Source organism: Ranitomeya variabilis, chromosome 1 (genome assembly GCF_051348905.1).
Source record: "Ranitomeya variabilis isolate aRanVar5 chromosome 1, aRanVar5.hap1, whole genome shotgun sequence".
NCBI lineage: Eukaryota > Metazoa > Chordata > Amphibia > Anura > Dendrobatidae > Ranitomeya > Ranitomeya variabilis.
Window position 1 is genome coordinate 897,624,738 of NC_135232.1, and position 27,395 is coordinate 897,652,132.

The 27,395-nt window shown below is 50.9% G+C and overlaps 1 protein-coding gene across 1 annotated transcript in view; it reads right to left on the minus strand.

Annotated features, from left to right (window-relative positions):
• UGT8 (UDP glycosyltransferase 8) overlaps window positions 1–27,395 on the minus strand; it is a 140,413-nt gene that overhangs the window by 6,466 nt on the left and 106,552 nt on the right. Inside the window, exon 5 of the mRNA XM_077278683.1 lies at window positions 26,744–26,963. Coding sequence (XP_077134798.1) covers window positions 26,744–26,963 — 220 coding nt within the window. The remainder of the gene's footprint in view (window positions 1–26,743; window positions 26,964–27,395) is intronic.

The following is a 27,395-nucleotide window of genomic DNA, read 5'->3' on the forward strand; positions in this document are numbered from 1 at the left end:
TTTAGCACTTTGAACATATGGGGATTGCCTGCCAATCACTGTAATGCCGTAGCCATCTTGGTTTTGACATAACTGTGATTGGCTGGCTGCAGAGTATCATCAGGTCTATATAAGACCTGTGATGCCATGCTCAGCACAAGGTACCCCAGACATAGGCAGAAGTAGGGAGAAATGCTAATGAAAGAGGGACAGAATTGAAGCTGCGTATTAGCCAGGTTTTCAACCACAATTATATTTCTGTGAAGTATAACAACAGCCCTTCTTAGGGTGAATTATAATACATAATACATTTATACTACTGTTAACATAAATTAGGGAGACATTGTGCTGAAGGCATCGTGTAGGACAGGATAGGGTGAATTGCAAGTTCTTTATGCTGCAGCCTGAAACTGATACCAAAACCCTTTATCAGGGCTAAGGCCTCTTTCACACTTCCGTCTTTTTCCTCCCGTCGAAATTCGTAGAATTTTGAAAAAACAGTATCCTGCAAATTTTTCTGCAGGATCCTGTTTTTTCCCATAGACTTGTATTAGCGACGGATTGTGACGGATGGCCATCCGTTTCATGCATCATGCACTGGATCAGTCGGAAAATAGCGTTCCGTCGGGCGGGGAAAACGTTCAGAGGAACGTTTTTTCTGCACGTCGGAAAATCGGTCAGCGATCCCGTTTTTTCATTCTGAGCATGCCCGGAAGGTTTTTTTTATACCTGAAAATGCAGGCAGGAACTCCTTTGATGCATCCGTCATAACACTGGATGCGTTGAACACGTTTTCCACTATTTTCACAACATCCGTCGATACATCAATTCACTGCATTATGACACAACCCGAACGACAGAAGTGTGAAAGAAGCCTAATAATATTATTTTTGTTCTTAATCCTACTTATTCTTGATCTTATTTATGCATCATTTTTACTGTGGCAGTGGTGTATCAAAAGCATACAGCCAGACTTGGTGGGATCTCAATAGCATTGCTATATTGATACTGCAGTATTATACGTCCATCTCAATTGGGACAATTTGCCTGGCATTGTAATGCTGCAATTAATACATTAAATTGTTTGTTGAAAAGAAAAAAATGCATTGCTATATTTCTACTGCAGTCTGATACATCTGTCTGAGGTGTGCAAATTTGCCAGGTATTGCAATACTGCCGTTTCTTGGAGCTGTGAAATTTTATAGGCCATTTAGCATGTTACAGTTGGGCCTAAACCCCCCAAAGAAGGAAATGGTTAAAAAAATTGCATTGCTATATTTATACTGCAGTCTCATGCGTCCGATTGAGGTATGAAAATTTGCCTGCCATTGTAATATAGCCTTTTTTGAAATGTGACATTTTATACAGCATTTATTGTGCTAGAGTGGGCCTCAAAGGCCCAAACTAAAAACCCCTTTGTTAAAAAATTTGCATTGCTATATTGATACTGCAGTCCATCTTAACTTGGCACATTTTGGTGCCATTGTAACACTGCGATTTTTTTCATCAGTGACATTTTATACAGCATTTATCATAAAAGAGTTGAGCCTCAAAACACACAAAAAAGTTTTAGGCTTCAAATAGCATTTCTATAATGATTAACAGTCTCATACGTCCATCTGTAGTGGGCAAATTTTGCTGGCATTGTAATACTGTCTGCAACGTTTTCTCAACAGGGAGATATAATACATAATTTAAAATGGGCAAGATACGTGAAAAGGGATGGGGAAGTGGATGTGATGCTTATGATGAGTGCAGAGGCTGAAGAAGTTGGCAAGATAAAACTGTGCCTATCGCAGGAGCACAACAAACATACACATCATGTCGATCTAGCTTCCTGTCCCACTTTGTAAGGGGGGCACAGAACACTACTCTTGAAGCCAGACCAGTGTGAAAAGGTTGTAGGCTGAAAAGCAGGTAATGTTCCAGTCACTTTTTCCCTGCCCGTTCCAACCGGGACATGAGGAGATTGCATGTAGTGATGCTCAAATATTTGAGCAGCCATGCTCACAAGAAGGCGATGGTGGGAAAATGAACTTACTGTCACAAGAGCTGGATGATGATGATGGGACACAATTGCCAGCAAGTGGTGTTGTTACGTCAGCAAGTTAGGAGGAGGGCCACGGTGCGGAAGTGGAAGACGAGGTGGTGGACAATGAAGTCACTGACCCAACCTGGGAAAGTGGCATGCAAAGCGAGGACAGCAATGCACAGGATGAGAGATCCGCAGCACCTCAGCAGGCAGGAAGAGGCAGTGGGGTGGCCAGAGACAAAAGGCAGATAACTGATCCCCAGAGTATCAACACAGGTGAAGTTGCCAAGCCAAGATTTAGGTTTCATGAGTCTGATGATTTTTTAAAGACTATCCAGTTACCTCAAAAAAGGCCATTTACAAGATCTGCCATGCCAACATCAGCAGGGGCAGCACAACTACCAGCCTGACCACCAAAAGTATGCTCATGCACATGCAAGCAAAGTACCCGACTATTTGCTCCGAACGCCAGTGTTTCCAGAAACAGTATCTGCAGGTAAAACTACTGAATCTTCCCCTGTTGTACATGCATGTCAACCCCCTGTCCATGACATAGCCAAAGATGCATCCCACTCTGCACCTGTCATTGCACACTTGCAATCACCACCAGCAACCATGTCCACTTCATTGTCCCAGCGAAGCATTCACTTGGCCCTACCCCAGTTCTTGGAACGCAAGCATAAATATGCAGCCACTCACAGGCTACAATGCTAAACGGCCACATTTCCAGACTGCTTGCAATGGAAATGTTACCGTTTAATCTTGTGGAGATGGAACCTTTCCACAACCTCATGGTGGTGGCCATTCCTTGATACTCGGTCCCCAGCTGCCACTATTCCTCCTGATGTGCCATCCCCGCCCTTTACAAGCATGTGTCCCATATAGTGTTGAGCATTCCGATACCGCAAGTATCGGGTATCGGCCGATACTAGCGGTATCGGAATTCCGATACCGGGATTCCGATACTTGGCGCGTATCGGATACCGGAATCGGAAGTTCAATGATTCAAAATTCAGAAATTCAGCCAATGAGAAAGATTCCAAGTGTGGGCACATCCTGTTTAGCATGGAGGGCATGAAACTACTGGCAAGGCTGTGATTGGCTGCTGAAATGATGTCATGATGCAGTTTAAAAGTCGCTGGCGCCATTTTGCGATCACTCTGCTGTGAATTCAGTTAGTGACAGGACGCTGTTTGCTGACTGAGGGACAGTTTAGAGATAGCGATTTGCTTCTTTGTGCTTTCCAAAGGCTAATTTAGCAACCGCTGTGTTCACCTACTATTCACCTTCCTTTTGCCTTGTAGCGCTGTTTTCACAGCGATCTGCAAGGTCTCTCTGTGTGTGTGTGTGAGTGCAGCCCACTCTCTAGTCTGAGTGCAGCCACATAGGCCATCCATAGCTGGTTGTATTCAGTTCAGGGAGGGTGGTTCATTGCCTCATACTGTCCTTTTTTTTTTTTTTTTTGAAGTAGTGCAGGCTGCTGCACATTTTTTCCAAAAATTCCTATTAGTGTCTTTCCACCCGTCTCCAGCTAATTTGTGGAAAAACACTACATAGGATAAAGTAGAGGAGGGTTTTTGGGCCTTGCAGCGCCGTTTACGGCTGTCTGCACGGTCTCCGTGTGACTGCAGCTCGCCCTGTAATCTGTGAGCAGCTATAGCCTGGTTGTCTCCAGCTCAGGGTTTTTCACTGCGTCATACCGCCAAATCAATTTTCTTTTTTTTCAAAGTAGTGTAGTCTGCTGCTAATTTATTTTAAAAAATCCTATTAGTGTCTTTCCACCCGTCTCCAGCTAATTTGTGGAAAAACACTACATAGGATAAAGTAGAGGAGGGTTTTTGGGCCTTGCAGCGCCGTTTACGGCTGTCTGCACGGTCTCCGTGTGACTGCAGCTCGCCCTGTAGTCTGTGAGCAGCCGTAGCCTGGTTGTCTGCAGCTCAGGGTTTTTCACTGCGTCATACCGCCAAATCAATTTTCTTTTTTTTCAAAGTAGTGTAGTCTGCTGCTAATTTATTTTAAAAAATCCTATTAGTGTCTTTCCACCCGTCTCCAGCTAATTTGTGGAAAAACACTACATAGGATAAAGTAGAGGAGGGTTTTTGGGCCTTGCAGCGCCGTTTACGGCTGTCTGCACGGTCTCCGTGTGATTGCAGCTCTATCCGTTGTCAGTTCAGCCCCCAAAAAATAAATAAATAATAAAGTTCACCAAACACACCAGTTACACCACTTTACATTTGTGTAGGCCACATTAGCTCATATTCAAGTCTAGTCCACACTTTAGAAAATTAGTGTGTCTTATACCTGTTAGGAGGAGTTGCTCAGGAATAAGCACACAAAGCCGTTAGTACTTTTCTGCTTATCTTTATCAGTCAACCAAGATGAAGAAGGCAGTGAGTAAGGCACGTGGGCGTGGGCGTGGGCGCGGAGCAGGGAGGGGACGTGGGGATTCTGTGCCTGCTGCGGGCACCGGTGAGTCATCAGCACCCACTTTCACAAGGGAACAGTCGTTCATGCGCAGCTTTGTCGCCGAGCGCCGTACACCGCTGCTGCGTGAAGACCAAATTGAAGCCGTTGTGGGATGGATGGCAGCTAATGCATCAACTTCCATTAGTGCCACATCCTCTCAGACACAGAGCACTGGAGAGCAGCCATCTGTCTCTTCACCACCTGCAAAATTGCCCAGGCAGACAGAGATCCCAGGACAGGAGCAGTCTCTACTTCTGTTCTCTGAATCATCTCTTGGCTTGGAAACAGGGGGCCAGCCAAGCAGCATTGGAGAAATGGAAGAAGAGGCAGGGTGCAGTGATGCCCAACAGCTTTTTCTGTCTTCCTCTGAAGAGGCGGGTGGGCCAGTGGCTCCGGTCACCACCTCGCAGGCCGCATCAGCTGATGATGACACTCAGGTGCCACTTACTGGTGCGTGCTCTGCTGCTGAGACTACCCAGGAGGAGCAGTTGGGGGCAGAGGGTAGTGTAGATGATGAGGTCCTTGACCCATCTTGGCGTCAGGGACAGGAAGGTGGTGGGAGCAGCTCTGAGGAAGAGATTCCCCGTACGGCCCAAAGAGGGAGAGGGAGGGGGAAGACTGCGGATCCTGCAGCCTCCGCTTTGGCACCCGTAAGGAGCATGTCTCTTCCAAAAGTCAAAAGGGGGGCTCCCAAGACTTGCAGTGCCTGGTCCTTTTTTGACACAGTTGCAGATGACATTTGCTATGTCAGATGCAAGGTGTGTCATCAAAAAATCAAAAGAGGTCAAAAAGTCGCCAACCTCAATACCTCCAACATGTGGAAACATGTGCGCAACAGGCACCCGGCGGAGTTAGACAAACACACTGAAGAGCTAGGCCAACCAACAGCGGCAGCTACCACCTCTTCAGCTCGTGTTGCCTCTTCCTCTAGCTCACACGCAGCTGGTTCGGCTTCCTCCCAGGATCGCCGTGGAAGAACCTCTGGCCCTGTTGTCCAGAGACCCGCTGTCATTCCACCCGCAGCACCACTTTCCCAGTCAACCACACACTCCCAGCCCAGTCTACAGCCATCGGTAGTACAGGCATGGGAGAAAAGGCGGCCTTTCTCGTCAAACCACCCACGAGCACAGGCTCTGACTGCAGGCATTGCCAAACTTCTGTCACTGGAAATGCTGTCATTCAGGCTGGTGGAGACTGACAGCTTCCGTGACTTGATGTCATTGGCAGTCCCACAGTACAGTGTGCCCAGCCGCTTTTACTTCAGCAGGCAAGCCGTCCCTGCCCTGCACAAGCATGTGGAGGGACACATAAAACACGCGCTACTGAACGCCGTCAGTAGCAAGGTCCACCTCACCACCGATGCGTGGACCAGTCAACATGGACAGGGGCGATACCTTTCCCTCACTGCCCATTGGGTTAATGTCGTTGAGCCGGGTACAGACCGTGCGAGTGGCGCAGGACGTGTCCTGCCCACTCCAAGGATTGCAGGAATCCATTCTGTACGCATTGACTCCTCCTCTTACACCAGTTCCTCAGAATCATCGCTGCAGGAGCCGTCACAGTCCACCTCCACATGGACCCGTGATGAACGTGTACCTGTTACGACCGACATGAGCACAGCCGTGGCCAAACGTCAACAGGCCGTCTTGAAATTAATTTTTTGGGGGAATCGTAGCCACACAGCGCAGGAGCTCTGGAATGCCATCAAGCAGGAGAGCGATGTGTGGTTTGAGCCAGCGAATCTCCAGCCAGGCATGGTAGTGTGTGATAATGGCCGAAATCTGGTGGCAGCCCTGGGCCTCGGCAACCTCACTCACATCCCATGTCTGGCACATGTGCTCAATTTGGTCGTGCAGAGTTTTTTGAGGGACTATCCGGATCTTGATGCACTGCTGCACAAGGTCCGCCTAGAGTGTGCTCACTTGCGGCGTTCCAGCACGGCAAAAGCGCGCATTGCGGCTCTGCAGCGCCGACACCGCCTGCCGGAACATCGCATCATATGTGACCTACCTACCAGGTGGAATTCCACGTTACATATGTTGGAGCGGTTGTGTGAGCAGCAGCAAGCTGTAATGGAGTACCAGCTGTATCAGGCGCAAAAAAGTCGCAGTCAGCGCCGTACAGACTTCACAACCACAGAGTGGGCCACTATGAAGGATGTCTGCCAGGTTTTGCGTCCCTTTGATTATTCCACGCGGATGGCGAGTGCAGATGATGCACTAGTCAGCATGACTGTCCCCCTTATCTGCCTGCTTGAAAAATCACTGCAAGCGCTAAGGGATGATGTTGTGGAAGAGGTGGAGGATGAGGATTCACCACTTCCATCATCTTCTGGACAGTCAGCGCCACGTGGTTCCTCACAAACGCGTAGGCAGGGGACAGTTTGTGAGGAGGATGAGGAGGAGTCAATGGAGGAGGAAGACATCCGTCCAGAGGAGGGAGTTCCCGAATTGTCCAGTACTCAGTGTGTACAGCGAGGGTGGGGTGATGACGAGCGGGCAGAGATCACGCCTCCAGCTGGGGACAGCGTTTCTTGGGCAGTTGGCAGTCTGCAGCACATGGTGGATTACATGCTGCAGTTCCTGAGAAACGACCGCCGCATCGCCCACATTCTCAACATGTCTGATTATTGGGTGTTCACCCTCCTCGATCCTCGCTACCGGGACAACGTAGAAAGCCTCATCACACCGTTGAACCGGGAGCGAAAAATGCGGGAGTACCAAGACACACTGGTCAGTTCCATCATCTTCTCCATTCCAACTGAGAGAAGTGCTGCTAGTGCATTCCAAAGCAGCTCAGTGCGTCCAGGCAGTGGTGGAGGCTCTGCACAAAGAGGGAGCAGAAGCAGTGCCTCTGCCCAAGGCAAGACCAGTATGGCCGAACTGTGGCACAGTTTTCTGTGCCCGCCACAAAAGTCTACACCATCACAGACGGCTCCAGTCAGCAGGAGGCAACGGTTCCGTCAGATGGTGACAGACTACATGTCTTGCCCTCTTGCTGTACTCCCAGACGGCTCTTCCCCTTTCAAGTTTTGGGTCTCAAAGCTGGATACATGGCCAGAGCTAAGCCAGTATGCATTGGAGGTGCTGTCTTGCCCTGCGGCCAGTGTATTATCGGAACGTGTCTTTAGTGCTGCAGGTGGTGTACTAACTGACCGTCGCATGCGACTATCCTCCGATAACGTTGACCGGCTTACTTTCCTGAAAATGAACAAGGCCTGGATCTCGCAGGAATTTGCCACTCCTCCTCCTGATTAAATAATTAGGTCACTGTATACGTTATCCAGGTCTCCTGTTGTGTTCATCTTTCTACCACCTGAACTTAAATTCCTGGGCTCCAACACCGCCAGTTGAGGCTCAGATGTGCCGTCTGCACAGTCAAAACATACGACCCAGTGTTATTGGGTTTCAGTAACGTCAGCTGATCCCCAGCTGTGTAGCCGGCAATGTGTCATGCGACCGCCACGCTGACACAACAACTGAAATGTAAGGGAATCTGTCCCCCCCCCCCCAAGGCGTTTGTTACTGAAAGAGCCACCTTGTGCAGCAGTAATGCTGCACAAGGAAAAAGGTAGCTATTTTGGTTTTGCTCCTTGCACACGCAAAACTTAACACTTATAAAATGTGTCCACTGATACCGTAAAACCGTCCCGGAGGTGGGACTTTCCTTCATAATATGACGCAGCACAGCCGTCATTCCTACCCCCCCGGCGCCGCGCCCCGGCTCCTCAGCGTTATTTGATTCCGTCCCGGAGCCTGCGCTGTTATGTTATCCCGTGGCCAGGCACACTTAGCGCTGCCCGTCTTCTGGCATCATTTGGTGTCAGGCTGGCTGCGCCTGTGCGGCCACGCTGGCCGAGAGCCCGCCTCGCAGTGTCTTCTGATTTAATCCCACTGGGGGCCTGGGATCTATGGACATGCGCAGTGCATATCTGAACCTCCACCTCTCACTCATCTCCCTATGGCTTCTTCAGACTGTTCGGTGTCAGCTGGTCCCTAATAGCATGCCACGGCCGTGACACCGCACAGTCTGAAAAAGAAGCCGTAGGGAGGGGAGTGAGAGGCGAGGATATGCACTGCGCATGGCCATGGATCCCAGGCCCCCAGTGGGATTACATCAGAAGACACTGCGAGGCGGGCTCTCGGCCAGCGCGGCCGCACAGGCGCAGCCAGCCTGACACCAAATGATGTCAGAAGATGGGCAGCGCTAAGTGTGCCTGGCCACGGGATAACATAACAGCGCAGGCTCCGGGACGGAATCAAACAACGCTGAGAAGCCGGGGCACGGCGGCGGGGGGGTAGTAATGATGGCTGTGCTGCGTCATATTACGAAGGAAAGTCCCACCTCCGGGACGGTTTCACGGCTTCAGGGGACACATTTTAAAAGTGTTTAGTTCTGTGTTTGCAAGGAGCATCATGAAAAGAGCCACCTTTTCCTTTTGCATCTTTTGTGCTGCACAAGCTGGCTCTTTCAGCTACAAACGCCTTGGGGGGGGGGTTAAAGGTTCCCTTTCGACTTTCTCAGGCTTCGGCCTACATTGTGTTCCTCTGCTTTTCCACCTGCCCCTGGGCTCCAACACCGCTAGTTGCCGTCCAGAAGTGCTGTACGCACAGTCAACAGTCCCTCCTCTGTTATTGGGGTTCAGTAACGTCAGCTGTTCCCCTGCTGTGTGTGTGGCAATCCCTCCTACCTCCTCCAACCTCCTCCAACCTCCTCCTCCTCCACCTGTCCCTGGGCTCCAACACCGCCAGTTGCCGTCCAGAAGTGCTGTACGCACAGTCAACAGTCCCTCCTCTGTTATTGGGGTTCAGTAACGTCAGCTGTTCCCCTGCTGTGTGTGTGGCAATCCCTCCTACCTCCTCCAACCTCCTCCTCCTCCACCTGTCCCTGGGCTCCAACACCGCCAGTTGCCGTCCAGAAGTGCTGTACGCACAGTCAACAGTCCCTCCTCTGTTATTGGGGTTCAGTAACGTCAGCTGTTCCCCTGCTGTGTGTGTGGCAATCCCTCCTACCTCCTCCAACCTCCTCCTCCTCCACCTGTCCCTGGGCTCCAACACCGCCAGTTGCCGTCCAGAAGTGCTGTACGCACAGTCAACAGTCCCTCCTCTGTTATTGGGGTTCAGTAACGTCAGCTGTTCCCCTGCTGTGTGTGTGGCAATCCCTCCTACCTCCTCCAACCTCCTCCTCCTCCACCTGTCCCTGGGCTCCAACACCGCCAGTTGCCGTCCAGAAGTGCTGTACGCACAGTCAACAGTCCCTCCTCTGTTATTGGGGTTCAGTAACGTCAGCTGTTCCCCTGCTGTGTGTGTGGCAATCCCTCCTACCTCCTCCAACCTCCTCCAACCTCCTCCTCCTCCACCTGTCCCTGGGCTCCAACACCGCCAGTTGCCGTCCAGAAGTGCTGTACGCACAGTCAACAGTCCCTCCTCTGTTATTGGGGTTCAGTAACGTCAGCTGTTCCCCTGCTGTGTGTGTGGCAATCCCTCCAACCTCCTCCAACCTCCTCCAACCTCCTCCTCCTCCACCTGTCCCTGGGCTCCAACACCGCCAGTTGCCGTCCAGAAGTGCTGTACGCACAGTCAACAGTCCCTCCTCTGTTATTGGGGTTCAGTAACGTCAGCTGTTCCCCTGCTGTGTGTGTGGCAATCCCTCCTACCTCCTCCAACCTCCTCCAACCTCCTCCTCCTCCACCTGTCCCTGGGCTCCAACACCGCCAGTTGCCGTCCAGAAGTGCTGTACGCACAGTCAACAGTCCCTCCTCTGTTATTGGGGTTCAGTAACGTCAGCTGTTCCCCTGCTGTGTGTGTGGCAATCCCTCCTACCTCCTCCAACCTCCTCCTCCTCCACCTGTCCCTGGGCTCCAACACCGCCAGTTGCCGTCCAGAAGTGCTGTACGCACAGTCAACAGTCCCTCCTCTGTTATTGGGGTTCAGTAACGTCAGATGTTCCCCTGCTGTGTGTGTGGCAATCCCTCCTACCTCCTCCAACCTCCTCCAACCTCCTCCTCCTCCACCTGTCCCTGGGCTCCAACACCGCCAGTTGCCGTCCAGAAGTGCTGTACGCACAGTCAACAGTCCCTCCTCTGTTATTGGGGTTCAGTAACGTCAGCTGTTCCCCTGCTGTGTGTGTGGCAATCCCTCCTACCTCCTCCAACCTCCTCCAACCTCCTCCTCCTCCACCTGTCCCTGGGCTCCAACACCGCCAGTTGCCGTCCAGAAGTGCTGTACGCACAGTCAACAGTCCCTCCTCTGTTATTGGGGTTCAGTAACGTCAGCTGTTCCCCTGCTGTGTGTGTGGCAATCCCTCCTACCTCCTCCAACCTCCTCCTCCTCCACCTGTCCCTGGGCTCCAACACCGCCAGTTGCCGTCCAGAAGTGCTGTACGCACAGTCAACAGTCCCTCCTCTGTTATTGGGGTTCAGTAACGTCAGCTGTTCCCCTGCTGTGTGTGTGGCAATCCCTCCTACCTCCTCCAACCTCCTCCAACCTCCTCCTCCTCCACCTGTCCCTGGGCTCCAACACCGCCAGTTGCCGTCCAGAAGTGCTGTACGCACAGTCAACAGTCCCTCCTCTGTTATTGGGGTTCAGTAACGTCAGCTGTTCCCCTGCTGTGTGTGTGGCAATCCCTCCTACCTCCTCCAACCTCCTCCAACCTCCTCCTCCTCCACCTGTCCCTGGGCTCCAACACCGCCAGTTGCCGTCCAGAAGTGCTGTACGCACAGTCAACAGTCCCTCCTCTGTTATTGGGGTTCAGTAACGTCAGCTGTTCCCCTGCTGTGTGTGTGGCAATCCCTCCAACCTCCTCCAACCTCCTCCTCCTCCACCTGTCCCTGGGCTCCAACACCGCCAGTTGCCGTCCAGAAGTGCTGTACGCACAGTCAACAGTCCCTCCTCTGTTATTGGGGTTCAGTAACGTCAGCTGTTCCCCTGCTGTGTGTGTGGCAATCCCTCCTACCTCCTCCAACCTCCTCCTCCTCCACCTGTCCCTGGGCTCCAACACCGCCAGTTGCCGTCCAGAAGTGCTGTACGCACAGTCAACAGTCCCTCCTCTGTTATTGGGGTTCAGTAACGTCAGCTGTTCCCCTGCTGTGTGTGTGGCAATCCCTCCAACCTCCTCCAACCTCCTCCTCCTCCACCTGTCCCTGGGCTCCAACACCGCCAGTTGCCGTCCAGAAGTGCTGTACGCACAGTCAACAGTCCCTCCTCTGTTATTGGGGTTCAGTAACGTCAGCTGTTCCCCTGCTGTGTGTGTGGCAATCCCTCCAACCTCCTCCAACCTCCTCCTCCTCCACCTGTCCCTGGGCTCCAACACCGCCAGTTGCCGTCCAGAAGTGCTGTACGCACAGTCAACAGTCCCTCCTCTGTTATTGGGGTTCAGTAACGTCAGCTGTTCCCCTGCTGTGTGTGTGGCAATCCCTCCTACCTCCTCCAACCTCCTCCTCCTCCACCTGTCCCTGGGCTCCAACACCGCCAGTTGCCATCCAGAAGTGCTGTACGCACAGTCAACAGTCCCTCCTCTGTTATTGGGGTTCAGTAACGTCAGCTGTTCCCCTGCTGTGTGTGTGGCAATCCCTCCAACCTCCTCCAACCTCCTCCTCCTCCACCTGTCCCTGGGCTCCAACACCGCCAGTTGCCGTCCAGAAGTGCTGTACGCACAGTCAACAGTCCCTCCTCTGTTATTGGGGTTCAGTAACGTCAGCTGTTCCCCTGCTGTGTGTGTGGCAATCCCTCCTACCTCCTCCAACCTCCTCCTCCTCCACCTGTCCCTGGGCTCCAACACCGCCAGTTGCCGTCCAGAAGTGCTGTACGCACAGTCAACAGTCCCTCCTCTGTTATTGGGGTTCAGTAACGTCAGCTGTTCCCCTGCTGTGTGTGTGGCAATCCCTCCTACCTCCTCCAACCTCCTCCAACCTCCACCTGTCCCTGGGCTCCAACACCGCCAGTTGCCGTCCAGAAGTGCTGTACGCACAGTCAACAGTCCCTCCTCTGTTATTGGGGTTCAGTAACGTCAGCTGTTCCCCTGCTGTGTGTGTGGCAATCCCTCCAACCTCCTCCAACCTCCTCCTCCTCCACCTGTCCCTGGGCTCCAACACCGCCAGTTGCCGTCCAGAAGTGCTGTACGCACAGTCAACAGTCCCTCCTCTGTTATTGGGGTTCAGTAACGTCAGCTGTTCCCCTGCTGTGTGTGTGGCAATCCCTCCAACCTCCTCCAACCTCCTCCTCCTCCACCTGTCCCTGGGCTCCAACACCGCTAGTTGCCGTCCAGAAGTGCTGTAAGCACAGAGCCAAACACCTCGCCAATGTGTTAGTGGGGTTCAGCACCGCCAGCTGTTCCCCTGCTGTGTATACGGCAACGTGTACTGCGACCGCCACGCAGGCACAACAAGTTAAATGTAAGGGAACCTGACCCCCCCCAGGCGTTTGTTACTGAAGGAGCCACCTTGTGCAGCAGTAATGATGCAAAGGGAAAAAGTGCCTCTTTTCGTGATGCTCCTTGCACATGCTGAACCAAACACTTATGAAATGTGTCCCCACACAGCGTTAAACCGTCCGGTAGGTGGAACTTTCCTTTGTCGTGTGACGCAGCACAGCCATCATTTTTACCCCCTTGGCGCCGTGCGCCCCCTCCTCAGCGTTGTTTGAATCTGTCCCGGAGCCTGCGCTGTTAGGTTAGCCCTTGGCCATGCACACATGTTGCGCTGCCCGTCTTCTGACCTCATTTGGTGTCAGGCTGGCTGCGCCTGTGCGGGTGCGCTGGCCGAGATCCCGCCTCGCAGTGTCGTCTAATGTAATCCCACCGCGGGCCTGTGATCCGTGCCCGTGCGCAGTGCATATCCTCTCCTCTCACTCCCCTCCCTACGGCTTCTTCAGACTGTGCGATGTCAGCTGGTCCCTAATAGCATGCCACGGCCGTGACACCGCACAGTCTGAAAAAGCCGTAGGGAGGGGAGTGAGAGGAGAGGATATGCACTGCGCACGGGCACGGATCACAGGCCCGCGGTGGGATTACATTAGACGACACTGCGAGGCGGGATCTCGGCCAGCGCACCCGCACAGGCGCAGCCAGCCTGACACCAAATGAGGTCAGAAGACGGGCAGCGCAACATGTGTGCATGGCCAAGGGCTAACCTAACAGCGCAGGCTCCGGGACAGATTCAAACAACGCTGAGGAGGCGGCGCACGGCGCCAAGGGGGTAAAAATGATGGCTGTGCTGCGTCACACGACAAAGGAAAGTTCCACCTACCGGACGGTTTAACGCTGTGAGGAGACACATTTCATAAATGTTAGGTTCCGCATGTACAAGGACCATAATTAAAAGAGCTAAGTTTACCTTTTCCAGCATTAGTGCTGTACACAATGGCTCTTTCAGCTACAAACGCCTGGGGGGGGGGGGGGTTAAAGGTTTCCTTTCAACTTGCTCGAGTGCAGGCTTCGGCCTACACTCCGCTCCCCCTGCTCCTCCTGCTGACCCTGGGCTCTAACACCGCCAGTTTTTGCCCAGATGTGCTAGCTGCACAGAGAAAAACACCAGCCAATGTGTCAGTGGGGTTCAGCACCGCCAGCTGTTCCCCTGCTGTGTAGCCGGCAACGTGTCCTGCGACCGCCACGCAGACACAAGAACTGAAATTGAAGGGAACCTGTCCCCCCTCCCCCAGGTGTTTCTATGTTTTACAGCTACCTTGAACAGCAGTAATGCTGCATGTGTTCAAGGTGGCTCAGAAACTTATTCTCCTTGCCCATGTTGAAGTGAACACGTCTAAAATGTGTCCTCTGTGACCATTAAAACGTCCCTCAGGTGTGATTTGACTTTGTATTGACACACGCAACAAGCTCCTTGGTAACGCTGCCCGTCTTCTGGCATCATTGTTTGGCTGGGTGCGCCTCTGCGGCCGCCCTGACCCACACAACGCCCCTCGTTGTCTTATTTAATGGGACTGCGAGGGTGTGATTGATGGGCAGGATCAGTGCATCAGTTCGCCTGTCCCTCCTCTCCTTCCGCCTTCTTCGGACTGTGCGGCTTCATGGCCGTGGCATGCGATAAGGGATCAGATGACGCCGCACAGTCTGAAGCGGGTGTAAGGACCCGAGTGTGAGAGGCGAACATATGTGCTGCGCCAGGCCCTGAATCCCAGCCCCGCAGTGTTTTAACAATGTTAAGACACTGCGGGGCTGGGATTCATGGGCATCGCGAACCGCACCGGCCGACATTACATGATGCCAGAAGATGGGCAGCGCTAACGGCGCTAGGCCAGGGGATAACACGACAGCGCAGACTCCTGTACAGCAAATAACAACGCTCGGGAGGCTGCACCCAGCACCAAGGTGGGATTCTTGACACCTGTGCTGCGTCTCATTACAAAGGGAACTCTCGCCTCCATTACACAGTTTGACTGTATAAAGGGCTAAATGTTATACGTGTTCCATTCAGCGTGTGCAAGGAGAAAAATTACAAGAGCAACCTTTGACTTGCGCAGCATTGCTGCTGCATAAGCTGTGGCTCTTCTACTTTGTAACCCCTGAGGGGGGGTTAAAGGTGACTTTTGAAATCGGTTCAATTAGGCTTCGGCCTACACTCTGCTCCACCTGCAGAGCCCGGGCTCCAACAACGCTAGTTGCTGTCCGGAAGTGCTGGCTGCACAGAGCCAAACACCTCGCCAATGTGTCAGTGGGGTCCAGCACCGCCAGCTGTTCCCCTGCTGTGTAGCCGGCAACGTGTCCTGCAAAAGCCACGCAGACACAACACACCCAAAGCTGCCGCCTGTGCAGGCTTCGGCCTACACTCCCCTCCCCCTGCTCCTCCTCCTCCTGCTCCTCCTCCTGCTGTCCCTGGGCTCTAACACACCGCCAGTTGGGGCCCAGATGTGCTAGCTGCACAGAGAAAAACACCAGCCAATGTGTCAGTGGGGTCCAGCACCGCCAGCTGTTCCCCTGCTGTGCAGCCGGCAACGTGTCCTGCAAAAGCCACGCAGACACAAGAACTGAAATTGAAGGGAACCTGTCCCCCCTCCCCCAGGCGTTTTTACGTTATCCAGCCACCTTGTACAGCGGTAATGCTGCATGTGTGCAAGGTGGCTCAGAAACGTATTCTCCTCGCACATGTGGAACTGAAAACACGTCTGAAATGTGTCCTCTGTGTGACCATTTAACCGTCCCGGTGGTGTGACTTTCCTTTGTAATGACACGCTGCAACCCCCTTGGTAGCGCTGCCCGTCTTCTGGCATCATTGTTTGGCTGGCTGCGCCTCTGCGGCCGCCCTGACCCACACAACGCCCCTCGGTGTCTTATTTATTGGGACTGCGAGGGTGTGATTCATGGGCAGGATCAGTGCATCAGTTCGCCTGTCCCTCCTCTCCTTCCGCCTTCTTCGGACTGTGCGGCTTCATGGCCGTGGCATGCGATAAGGGATCAGATGACGCCGCACAGTCTGAAGCGGGTGTAAGGACCCGAGTGTGAGAGGCGAACATATGTGCTGCGCCAGGCCCTGAATCCCAGCCCCGCAGTGTTTTAACAATGTTAAGACACTGCGGGGCTGGGATTCATGGGCATCGCGAACCGCACCGGCCGACATTACATGATGCCAGAAGATGGGCAGCGCTAACGGCGCTAGGCCAGGGGATAACACGACAGCGCAGACTCCTGTACAGCAAATAACAACGCTCGGGAGGCTGCACCCAGCACCAAGGTGGGATTCTTGACACCTGTGCTGCGTCTCATTACAAAGGGAACTCTCGCCTCCATTACACAGTTTGACTGTATAAAGGGCTAAATGTTATACGTGTTCCATTCAGCGTGTGCAAGGAGAAAAATTACAAGAGCAACCTTTGACTTGCGCAGCACTGCTGCTGCATAAGCTGTGGCTCTTCTACTTTGTAACCCCTGAGGGGGGGTTAAAGGTGACTTTTGAAATCGGTTCAATTAGGCTTCGGCCTACACTCTGCTCCACCTGCAGAGCCCGGGCTCCAACAACGCTAGTTGCTGTCCGGAAGTGCTGGCTGCACAGAGCCAAACACCTCGCCAATGTGTCAGTGGGGTCCAGCACCGCCAGCTGTTCCCCTGCTGTGTAGCCGGCAACGTGTCCTGCAAAAGCCACGCAGACACAACACACCCAAAGCTGCCGCCTGTGCAGGCTTCGGCCTACACTCCCCTCCCCCTGCTCCTCCTCCTCCTGCTCCTCCTCCTGCTGTCCCTGGGCTCTAACACACCGCCAGTTGGGGCCCAGATGTGCTAGCTGCACAGAGAAAAACACCAGCCAATGTGTCAGTGGGGTCCAGCACCGCCAGCTGTTCCCCTGCTGTGCAGCCGGCAACGTGTCCTGCAAAAGCCACGCAGACACAAGAACTGAAATTGAAGGGAACCTGTCCCCCCTCCCCCAGGCGTTTTTACGTTATCCAGCCACCTTGTACAGCGGTAATGCTGCATGTGTGCAAGGTGGCTCAGAAACGTATTCTCCTCGCACATGTGGAACTGAAAACACGTCTGAAATGTGTCCTCTGTGTGACCATTTAACCGTCCCGGTGGTGTGACTTTCCTTTGTAATGACACGCTGCAACCCCCTTGGTAGCGCTGCCCGTCTTCTGGCATCATTGTTTGGCTGGCTGCGCCTCTGCGGCCGCCCTGACCCACACAACGCCCCTCGGTGTCTTATTTATTGGGACTGCGAGGGTGTGATTCATGGGCAGGATCAGTGCATCAGTTCGCCTGTCCCTCCTCTCCTTCCGCCTTCTTCGGACTGTGCGGCTTCATGGCCGTGGCATGCGATAAGGGATCAGATGACGCCGCACAGTCTGAAGCGGGTGTAAGGACCCGAGTGTGAGAGGCGAACATATGTGCTGCGCCAGGCCCTGAATCCCAGCCCCGCAGTGTTTTAACAATGTTAAGACACTGCGGGGCTGGGATTCATGGGCATCGCGAACCGCACCGGCCGACATTACATGATGCCAGAAGATGGGCAGCGCTAACGGCGCTAGGCCAGGGGATAACACGACAGCGCAGACTCCTGTACAGCAAATAACAACGCTCGGGAGGCTGCACCCAGCACCAAGGTGGGATTCTTGACACCTGTGCTGCGTCTCATTACAAAGGGAACTCTCGCCTCCATTACACAGTTTGACTGTATAAAGGGCTAAATGTTATACGTGTTCCATTCAGCGTGTGCAAGGAGAAAAATTACAAGAGCAACCTTTGACTTGCGCAGCACTGCTGCTGCATAAGCTGTGGCTCTTCTACTTTGTAACCCCTGAGGGGGGGTTAAAGGTGACTTTTGAAATCGGTTCAATTAGGCTTCGGCCTACACTCTGCTCCACCTGCAGAGCCCGGGCTCCAACAACGCTAGTTGCTGTCCGGAAGTGCTGGCTGCACAGAGCCAAACACCTCGCCAATGTGTCAGTGGGGTCCAGCACCGCCAGCTGTTCCCCTGCTGTGTAGCCGGCAACGTGTCCTGCAAAAGCCACGCAGACACAACACACCCAAAGCTGCCGCCTGTGCAGGCTTCGGCCTACACTCCCCTCCCCCTGCTCCTCCTCCTCCTGCTCCTCCTCCTGCTGTCCCTGGGCTCTAACACACCGCCAGTTGGGGCCCAGATGTGCTAGCTGCACAGAGAAAAACACCAGCCAATGTGTCAGTGGGGTCCAGCACCGCCAGCTGTTCCCCTGCTGTGCAGCCGGCAACGTGTCCTGCAAAAGCCACGCAGACACAAGAACTGAAATTGAAGGGAACCTGTCCCCCCTCCCCCAGGCGTTTTTACGTTATCCAGCCACCTTGTACAGCGGTAATGCTGCATGTGTGCAAGGTGGCTCAGAAACGTATTCTCCTCGCACATGTGGAACTGAAAACACGTCTGAAATGTGTCCTCTGTGTGACCATTTAACCGTCCCGGTGGTGTGACTTTCCTTTGTAATGACACGCTGCAACCCCCTTGGTAGCGCTGCCCGTCTTCTGGCATCATTGTTTGGCTGGCTGCGCCTCTGCGGCCGCCCTGACCCACACAACGCCCCTCGGTGTCTTATTTATTGGGACTGCGAGGGTGTGATTCATGGGCAGGATCAGTGCATCAGTTCGCCTGTCCCTCCTCTCCTTCCGCCTTCTTCGGACTGTGCGGCTTCATGGCCGTGGCATGCGATAAGGGATCAGATGACGCCGCACAGTCTGAAGCGGGTGTAAGGACCCGAGTGTGAGAGGCGAACATATGTGCTGCGCCAGGCCCTGAATCCCAGCCCCGCAGTGTTTTAACAATGTTAAGACACTGCGGGGCTGGGATTCATGGGCATCGCGAACCGCACCGGCCGACATTACATGATGCCAGAAGATGGGCAGCGCTAACGGCGCTAGGCCAGGGGATAACACGACAGCGCAGACTCCTGTACAGCAAATAACAACGCTCGGGAGGCTGCACCCAGCACCAAGGTGGGATTCTTGACACCTGTGCTGCGTCTCATTACAAAGGGAACTCTCGCCTCCATTACACAGTTTGACTGTATAAAGGGCTAAATGTTATACGTGTTCCATTCAGCGTGTGCAAGGAGAAAAATTACAAGAGCAACCTTTGACTTGCGCAGCACTGCTGCTGCATAAGCTGTGGCTCTTCTACTTTGTAACCCCTGAGGGGGGGTTAAAGGTGACTTTTGAAATCGGTTCAATTAGGCTTCGGCCTACACTCTGCTCCACCTGCAGAGCCCGGGCTCCAACAACGCTAGTTGCTGTCCGGAAGTGCTGGCTGCACAGAGCCAAACACCTCGCCAATGTGTCAGTGGGGTCCAGCACCGCCAGCTGTTCCCCTGCTGTGTAGCCGGCAACGTGTCCTGCAAAAGCCACGCAGACACAACACACCCAAAGCTGCCGCCTGTGCAGGCTTCGGCCTACACTCCCCTCCCCCTGCTCCTCCTCCTCCTGCTCCTCCTCCTGCTGTCCCTGGGCTCTAACACACCGCCAGTTGGGGCCCAGATGTGCTAGCTGCACAGAGAAAAACACCAGCCAATGTGTCAGTGGGGTCCAGCACCGCCAGCTGTTCCCCTGCTGTGCAGCCGGCAACGTGTCCTGCAAAAGCCACGCAGACACAAGAACTGAAATTGAAGGGAACCTGTCCCCCCTCCCCCAGGCGTTTTTACGTTATCCAGCCACCTTGTACAGCGGTAATGCTGCATGTGTGCAAGGTGGCTCAGAAACGTATTCTCCTCGCACATGTGGAACTGAAAACACGTCTGAAATGTGTCCTCTGTGTGACCATTTAACCGTCCCGGTGGTGTGACTTTCCTTTGTAATGACACGCTGCAACCCCCTTGGTAGCGCTGCCCGTCTTCTGGCATCATTGTTTGGCTGGCTGCGCCTCTGCGGCCGCCCTGACCCACACAACGCCCCTCGGTGTCTTATTTATTGGGACTGCGAGGGTGTGATTCATGGGCAGGATCAGTGCATCAGTTCGCCTGTCCCTCCTCTCCTTCCGCCTTCTTCGGACTGTGCGGCTTCATGGCCGTGGCATGCGATAAGGGATCAGATGACGCCGCACAGTCTGAAGCGGGTGTAAGGACCCGAGTGTGAGAGGCGAACATATGTGCTGCGCCAGGCCCTGAATCCCAGCCCCGCAGTGTTTTAACAATGTTAAGACACTGCGGGGCTGGGATTCATGGGCATCGCGAACCGCACCGGCCGACATTACATGATGCCAGAAGATGGGCAGCGCTAACGGCGCTAGGCCAGGGGATAACACGACAGCGCAGACTCCTGTACAGCAAATAACAACGCTCGGGAGGCTGCACCCAGCACCAAGGTGGGATTCTTGACACCTGTGCTGCGTCTCATTACAAAGGGAACTCTCGCCTCCATTACACAGTTTGACTGTATAAAGGGCTAAATGTTATACGTGTTCCATTCAGCGTGTGCAAGGAGAAAAATTACAAGAGCAACCTTTGACTTGCGCAGCACTGCTGCTGCATAAGCTGTGGCTCTTCTACTTTGTAACCCCTGAGGGGGGGTTAAAGGTGACTTTTGAAATCGGTTCAATTAGGCTTCGGCCTACACTCTGCTCCACCTGCAGAGCCCGGGCTCCAACAACGCTAGTTGCTGTCCGGAAGTGCTGGCTGCACAGAGCCAAACACCTCGCCAATGTGTCAGTGGGGTCCAGCACCGCCAGCTGTTCCCCTGCTGTGTAGCCGGCAACGTGTCCTGCAAAAGCCACGCAGACACAACACACCCAAAGCTGCCGCCTGTGCAGGCTTCGGCCTACACTCCCCTCCCCCTGCTCCTCCTCCTGCTGTCCCTGGGCTCTAACACACCGCCAGTTGGGGCCCTAGGAAGACAAGCTTGAATAGGTCCCCATCCGGGTTCCAGTACCGTCAGCTGGTTCTCGGCAGTGTCTTTTGCTCTTGTACCTTCTGCTCCCCATCCTGGTTCCAGTACCGTCAGCAGGTTCCGGGCAGAGCCTTTGGCTTAGGTGCCTCCCTCTGGGTATCCGAGTTCCACCAACGTCAGGTGGTCCTTGGTAGTGCTTTCAGGCACGGGTACCTCCTGCTTAGTAACCGGGTTCCAGTAACGTCAGCTGGTCCTCGGTAGTTCCATTGGCTCTTGGACCTTCGGCTACCCATCCGGGTTCCAGTACCGTCAGCTGGTTCTCGGCAGTGTCTTTTGCTCTTGTACCTTCTGCTCCCCATCCTGGTTCCAGTACCGTCAGCTGGTTCCGGGCAGAGCCTTTGGCTTAGGTGCCTCCCTCTGGGTATCCGAGTTCCACCAACGTCAGGTGGTCCTTGGTAGTGCTTTCAGGCACGGGTACCTCCTGCTTAGTAACCGGGTTCCAGTAACGTCAGCTGGTCCTCGGTAGTTCCATTGGCTCTTGGACCTTCGGGTAGCCATCCGAGTTCCAGTTCCATCAGCTGTTTCTCGGCATTTTCTCAGCCTTCTTGTACCTTCTGCTACATTTCCAAGTTCAAGACCCGAAAGACGATGACCCGGAAGACCACCCCTAAGATGATGACGACACCAGAGACGACAACCACCGAGATGACGACGACCCTGGAGACGATGACCCTGAAGACGACCCCGATGACGACGACCCCGATGACGACGACCCCGATGACGACGACCCTGGAGATGACGACCCTGGAGATGACGACGACAACCTGGAAGACCGAGAAGCAGAAGAACAAGAGGCTGCAGAACAAAGAGCAGAAGAACATTAAGCATAAGACTAAATATCAGAGCAAAAGATATTATCTAAATTATAAGCAGAAGAAGACTAAGCAGTGTATGGGGGTGAGTCCGTTCCTCCTCGTGGTGCCCCTGGATAAAGCCTGATGCTGCAGGCCAAACTGAACGCGGACAAATGTAACTGTTTTGTGACAGGCAGAACGGAAGGTGTAATCTTCAAACTTTTATAGATAACAACTACGGGAATGCCTGTCACAAATAAGAATATGATGAAGAAGTTGAATATAAAAAAGATAATAGTTAAATAAAAAGAATATGAACAATGTAAAAAAATATATATATATACGTAGAAAAGAAGAAGATGAATAAGGTGAAGAAGTTGATGTCACAGAAGCTGATGATGAGGATAATGAAGAAGAAAGTGTGGGAGAAGTAAAAAATAGGGTGAAGGGCGTGGAAGTAGTGAAACATCAATATCTGACAAAATAAATAAAAAATTAACATAGTCAAATTCTTTCTAACGCCGAACGTCATAAAAAAATTAAAAATACTGCTATTCTATTTGATTGGGATAAACCCCTGTGCCTTTAATGTCTCCGCCACCTCCCCCAATACATCCTACATTATTCTTAGTTGTTTTCCTTCATGTAGAATTAACCTACAAGGAAAGAAAGGGTTTATTTTAATTCCGATATTTTCGTCCCATTGACTTGCATTGGGATCGGGTATCGGTATCGGATTGGATTCCGATACTGTGACGGTATCGGCCGATACTTTCCGATACCGATACTTTCCGATATCGGAAAGTATCGCTCAACACTAGTCCCATAACATCAGCTGTGCCCTGACAAATGCTGTGACTGGGAACCTCCACTTAACCATTGATATCTGGACAAGTGTTTGTGGCCAGAGACACTACATTTCCCTGAAGGCACACTGAGCAAATATTGTGGAATCTGGGACCCAGTCGGACCATGGGACAGAATACATGATACCAACTCCGAGGATTGCGGGCCCCAGTTTAATCAGGTTTGCTCCCACCTCCTACAGCAGATCCTGCAACTCCTCCTCACCCTCCTCCTCTCAAAAATCAGCATGAGTTTCAAGCTGGAAGCACTGCAACAATGCCTCAGCCAAGTGGCAAAAAGCTATGCTGAAGCTGATCTGCTTAGGTGACAATCCACACACCGCTGTGGAGTTGTTGAAAAGTCTAACAGACCAGACTGCTCTGTGGCTCGTGCCCCTGAACCAACAACCAGGCATGGTCATGTGTTACAATAGCCGTAACCTGGTGGAAGCTTTGAAGCATGGAAACCATGCACACGTACCATGCCTGCCCCATGTGCTCAACTTAATGGTTCAGCGGTTTGTCAAAACTTACCCAGATCTGCCTGAGCTACTTGTGAAAGTATGCCGAGTGTGTTCATTTCCACAAGTCAGCTGCAGCAGCAATTGCAACTTAAAGCTCATCGACTGGTGTGCGATGTCACCATGCATTGGAGCTCAACATAAAATATGTTGGCAAGGCTTTCTGAGCAGCAGAGGGCAGTATTTGAATACCAGCTATACCATTCAAATCTGGATTCCGGTCAGCCTCCGCACATAACAGGTGATGAGTGGGCATGGATGTCTGAGCTCAGATGATGGTGAGCAGCAATGATGCTATAATCAGTGTCACCATTACGCTTTTATGTCTACGGAAACGCTCGCTGCAAGACACTATATTGGGTGGCGCTACACAGCTTAGTCTCATCTCATCTTCTCAACGCAGATTGAGTGATGCAGAGGAGGAAGAACAGGAGCTGATTGCCTGCATTATAGACGGTAGTACCCACACCACCTTCAGGGGAGTCTTGGCAGTTGACAAACTTTGTCAAGAAAGAGCGCATGTCGCTCAAAATGCATCAAAGATGCCTGTATTCTCTTTTTTGTGAACACACAATTTTAATCTTTGCTTCATGTAACTTGGATAATAAAATGCACTTTTTTAGATTTCATCTGTGAGCTGGATTTTTCTGCTTTCTCCATTATATGATCTAGTGCCTTGTTGTGGGCTGTCAGGTGGTTGCCACATAGGGAATTCTCACACTGCATATATGATTTCACAGATGGGACAGGAGAGTTTGCACAGTCAGTACAGAAGATCTTGGTATCAGGCTGAGTAGATACGAAAAGCTACACTATGTTCTACAGAAGTGATGATGAAATAACATAATAGATTCTATTAAGTCCTTATAATACCGCTATTATCTGCAATTCGTGTAAAGTGAGGTATGTCAAAAGGTATAGCGTATCACAGGCATCTAGTCAGGGATTATTGCCTTATAAATTGTCAGCCTTGCTGCTGTTTTTATCCATGAACATATTGACCGATTCATGTTTTTTATGGTCATATGTACTAGGAAATTCATCAAAACTGGCAGTGTTACTTGCATTACACCACAGTTTCTACCTGCCACGTACAAGAAAAAAAATCAGAGCCGATTCAAATCTCTTCTATATTCTACAATAATATAGCTGTTATCTGCAATTTGTCAATGGTGAGATGTGGCAGTAGGAATAGCATATGACAGGAAACTAGTCAAGGATTATTGGCTTATAAATTGTAATCCTTGTTGTTGGTTTTTTACATGCACTCATTGACCGATTCATGTTTTTACTGTGTTTGGTATTAAAAAATTCATCAAAGCAGGCAAAATTAAATGATTTAATTTGTCCATTCACAGTTTCTCTGTAGCATCTGTATGTATGAGGTAGTGGTGGAAGACTTTATGCTACTGGAGCTAGAATTATCACTTCTAAACTCTCAGTGTTTTGTTTACATCTATTTCTGGGTGATTCTTGATGTATATTTGGGGTCATTGTCCTGCTGGAAGACCCATGACTTACTACCATGTAAACCCAGCTTTCTGACCCCAGGCACTACATTGCGACCCAAAATCCTTTGGGAATCTTCACATTTCAAGGCACCCAGCACGATAGGCAGAAAAACAACCCCAAAAACATCTTTGAACCTCCACCATATTTGACTGGTACTACTGTGTTCTTTTATTTTTAGGCCTCATTCCATTTACATTGAACAGTAGAATTATGTGCTTTACCAAAAAATTCTATCTTGGTCTCATCTGTCCAAAAGGCATCTGCTGGCCTTCTAACAATAGAAAGGGCCGCCTGATGGCCATCTAGAAACAATGATGGCAACTGTTGGCCCTGCAAAAAAAAAATGACATTCAATGTGTCTGATCATGTCTCACACACCACATGGCCCGATAAGGTATTAAAATGATAAAATTACATTTCCGGTGCAATGTTTTTTCATCATTAAAAGCAATGTAAAAGTGAAAAGATGCAGCAAAAACACTACGTGTGAACATAGCCCAAGGTATGGAGGAGCTTTTTTTCTCTTATTTATTGTGCCTTATATACATGTCATTGTCCTGGTAAAAATGTTTCTTAACCTTTTTTTCCACTCAAACCCATTTTAAATGCAGCTTTGTATGTTTTAATGTCAGTCCGTAAAAGTGCTGTAATACTCAGACAAAAAAAAAAAAATTAGCACCAACCCAGGATTCAGAGATGCTTCCAGGGGTCTTCCTCATGCTGTTCCCATGCCATTCCAGTGCTATTTACAATGTTATCCGCAATTTTTAGACCCCCTTTCTATTTCAGGGGAAAACTGCTTGAGTTTACCATTGACTACCATTATACTCACTACTCGGTTCGAGCACCCAAACATTACGATTTGCTCGACCCGAGTAATGACTACCCGAGCATTTTAGTGCTTGCTCATCAGTAATACACACACATCCTACAAACACATTTTCCTCCTATGTTCAATATGATGATTCCCACAACTCCCCTATAAGCAGTATGATGCCCTCACAGACTTTATACACAGAATTATGGCTGCATAGCCCCATTCCACAGTATGATTTCCCTTCACATGGTATGCTAACCCCACAGCCACTTATAAACATTCTTGCTAACCCAATAGCTCCATATAGACAGCATGATGAACCCATAGCCCCTCTATGTACAATATGATGGACCCGCAGACACTCTGTATACAGTGTGATGGCCCATTAGCCACCTATACACAGTATGATGGCTGCCATAGCCCCATAAACAGATTATGATAGTTCCAAATAAGCCCTTTTACAGAGCATAATACCCTCCTAGTCCCCTATATACAATATGAAGGGCCCCATAGCCCTTATAGACTGTATGATGCCCCGCTTTCCCCCTCTATACATAGTGTGATGGTCTTTTAGACTCTAAACACAATATGATGGTCCCCACAGATCCCTCTATATAATTTAATGACCTTCACAACCTTCCTGTACACAATATGATTGCCCCACATCTCCCCATTATTCTGTATAATGATCTCACAGCCCTCCTATATGCAGTATGATGTCTTCACAGATTACTATACATATATAGTATGATGTACCTGCAACTCTGCACACACAGTATGATTCTTCCACTGCTTCCCACACACAGAATGATACCCCCATAGTTCCTGACAGCCTTACACACAGTATGATGACCCCACACAGTCCTCTACATAGTATGATGACCTTCACAACTCCCCCATACAGTATGATGACCCCCAAGGATTCCTATACACAGCTGTGCTGCCTGACAACATTTAGCGGATGTGATCGCACGCACTGTGTTTTTCAGCTGCTTCTGCTATTCTGCGACACATTAGGACCACGCTCGGCACATTCAAAGACACTGATGCTGGGCCATGGCTACAAAATCAGTAGTCAGCCTAGTGGCCCTAAACTCCTGCTAGTGGAGTGGACCAATCCAGGTGCTTAAACCCCTTAGCCTCCAGGCCCAGCCCGCCCCTGCCTTTCTGTGTCACATATTGGGTCTGTTTCTTTGATTGATCATTCTGGATTCTTAATTTGATAAATGAATCACTTTTTTGCCAATATTAAAGTTGTAAATTGGTGTCTTTTATTGATCTTTTCCATTTGTAGCACCATGTTAATATTTCATTACGCTTTGATCACCAAGTTTACCTAATTTCAAGATGAGATTACTCTTCCATTACCAAAGCAATATAATTTGTAAAACAGCATTAACATAAATGATTTTAGTATATGTGATATTCATTACCTGGGATGATGGATAACATCTGAGAGGGACTCAAATAGAGTATCTTCAGTCATACGACTCCAATCAAGACAGATTCCCATGCCTTTAGCTTGCACTCTAGTCATGGTATCATAATGGTCTCCAAACAAAGGGATTCCAACTACAGGAACACCATGGTACATCGCTTCAAAAATGCCATTCAATCCTCCATGGCTAAGAAAGGTCTTTATTTTTGGATGTCCTAGAAGATAATATCATAAAACAATTTTATATGAGGTCTACTTTGTATTTTTATTTCACATTTGTGACATACCTATAAATATTTATAACTATTTTCTATATTTTTTATCACAAGATTGCTGTTGAAATTACAACTGATACGTTTGGTCATATGTAATTCTACTCCTCTTCTTCTCTAAAGAGGCAAAATTATTTAAGTGTAATTTGTTAGTAAAATCATTCTCCACAAACTACATATAAGTGCATACAGGGCTTTGAAATGTCAATCCTTCAATACCTTTAAATCTTTTAACTATTTCTACATTTCTGAGAAATTAGCATTGCAATTCATATGCAAATGATGCATTAAAGGAAATCTGTCAAACGGTTTTTGCTACCCCATCTGAGAACAGCAGCATTTTGGAGCAGAGATTGCCATTTCTTAAATGTAACA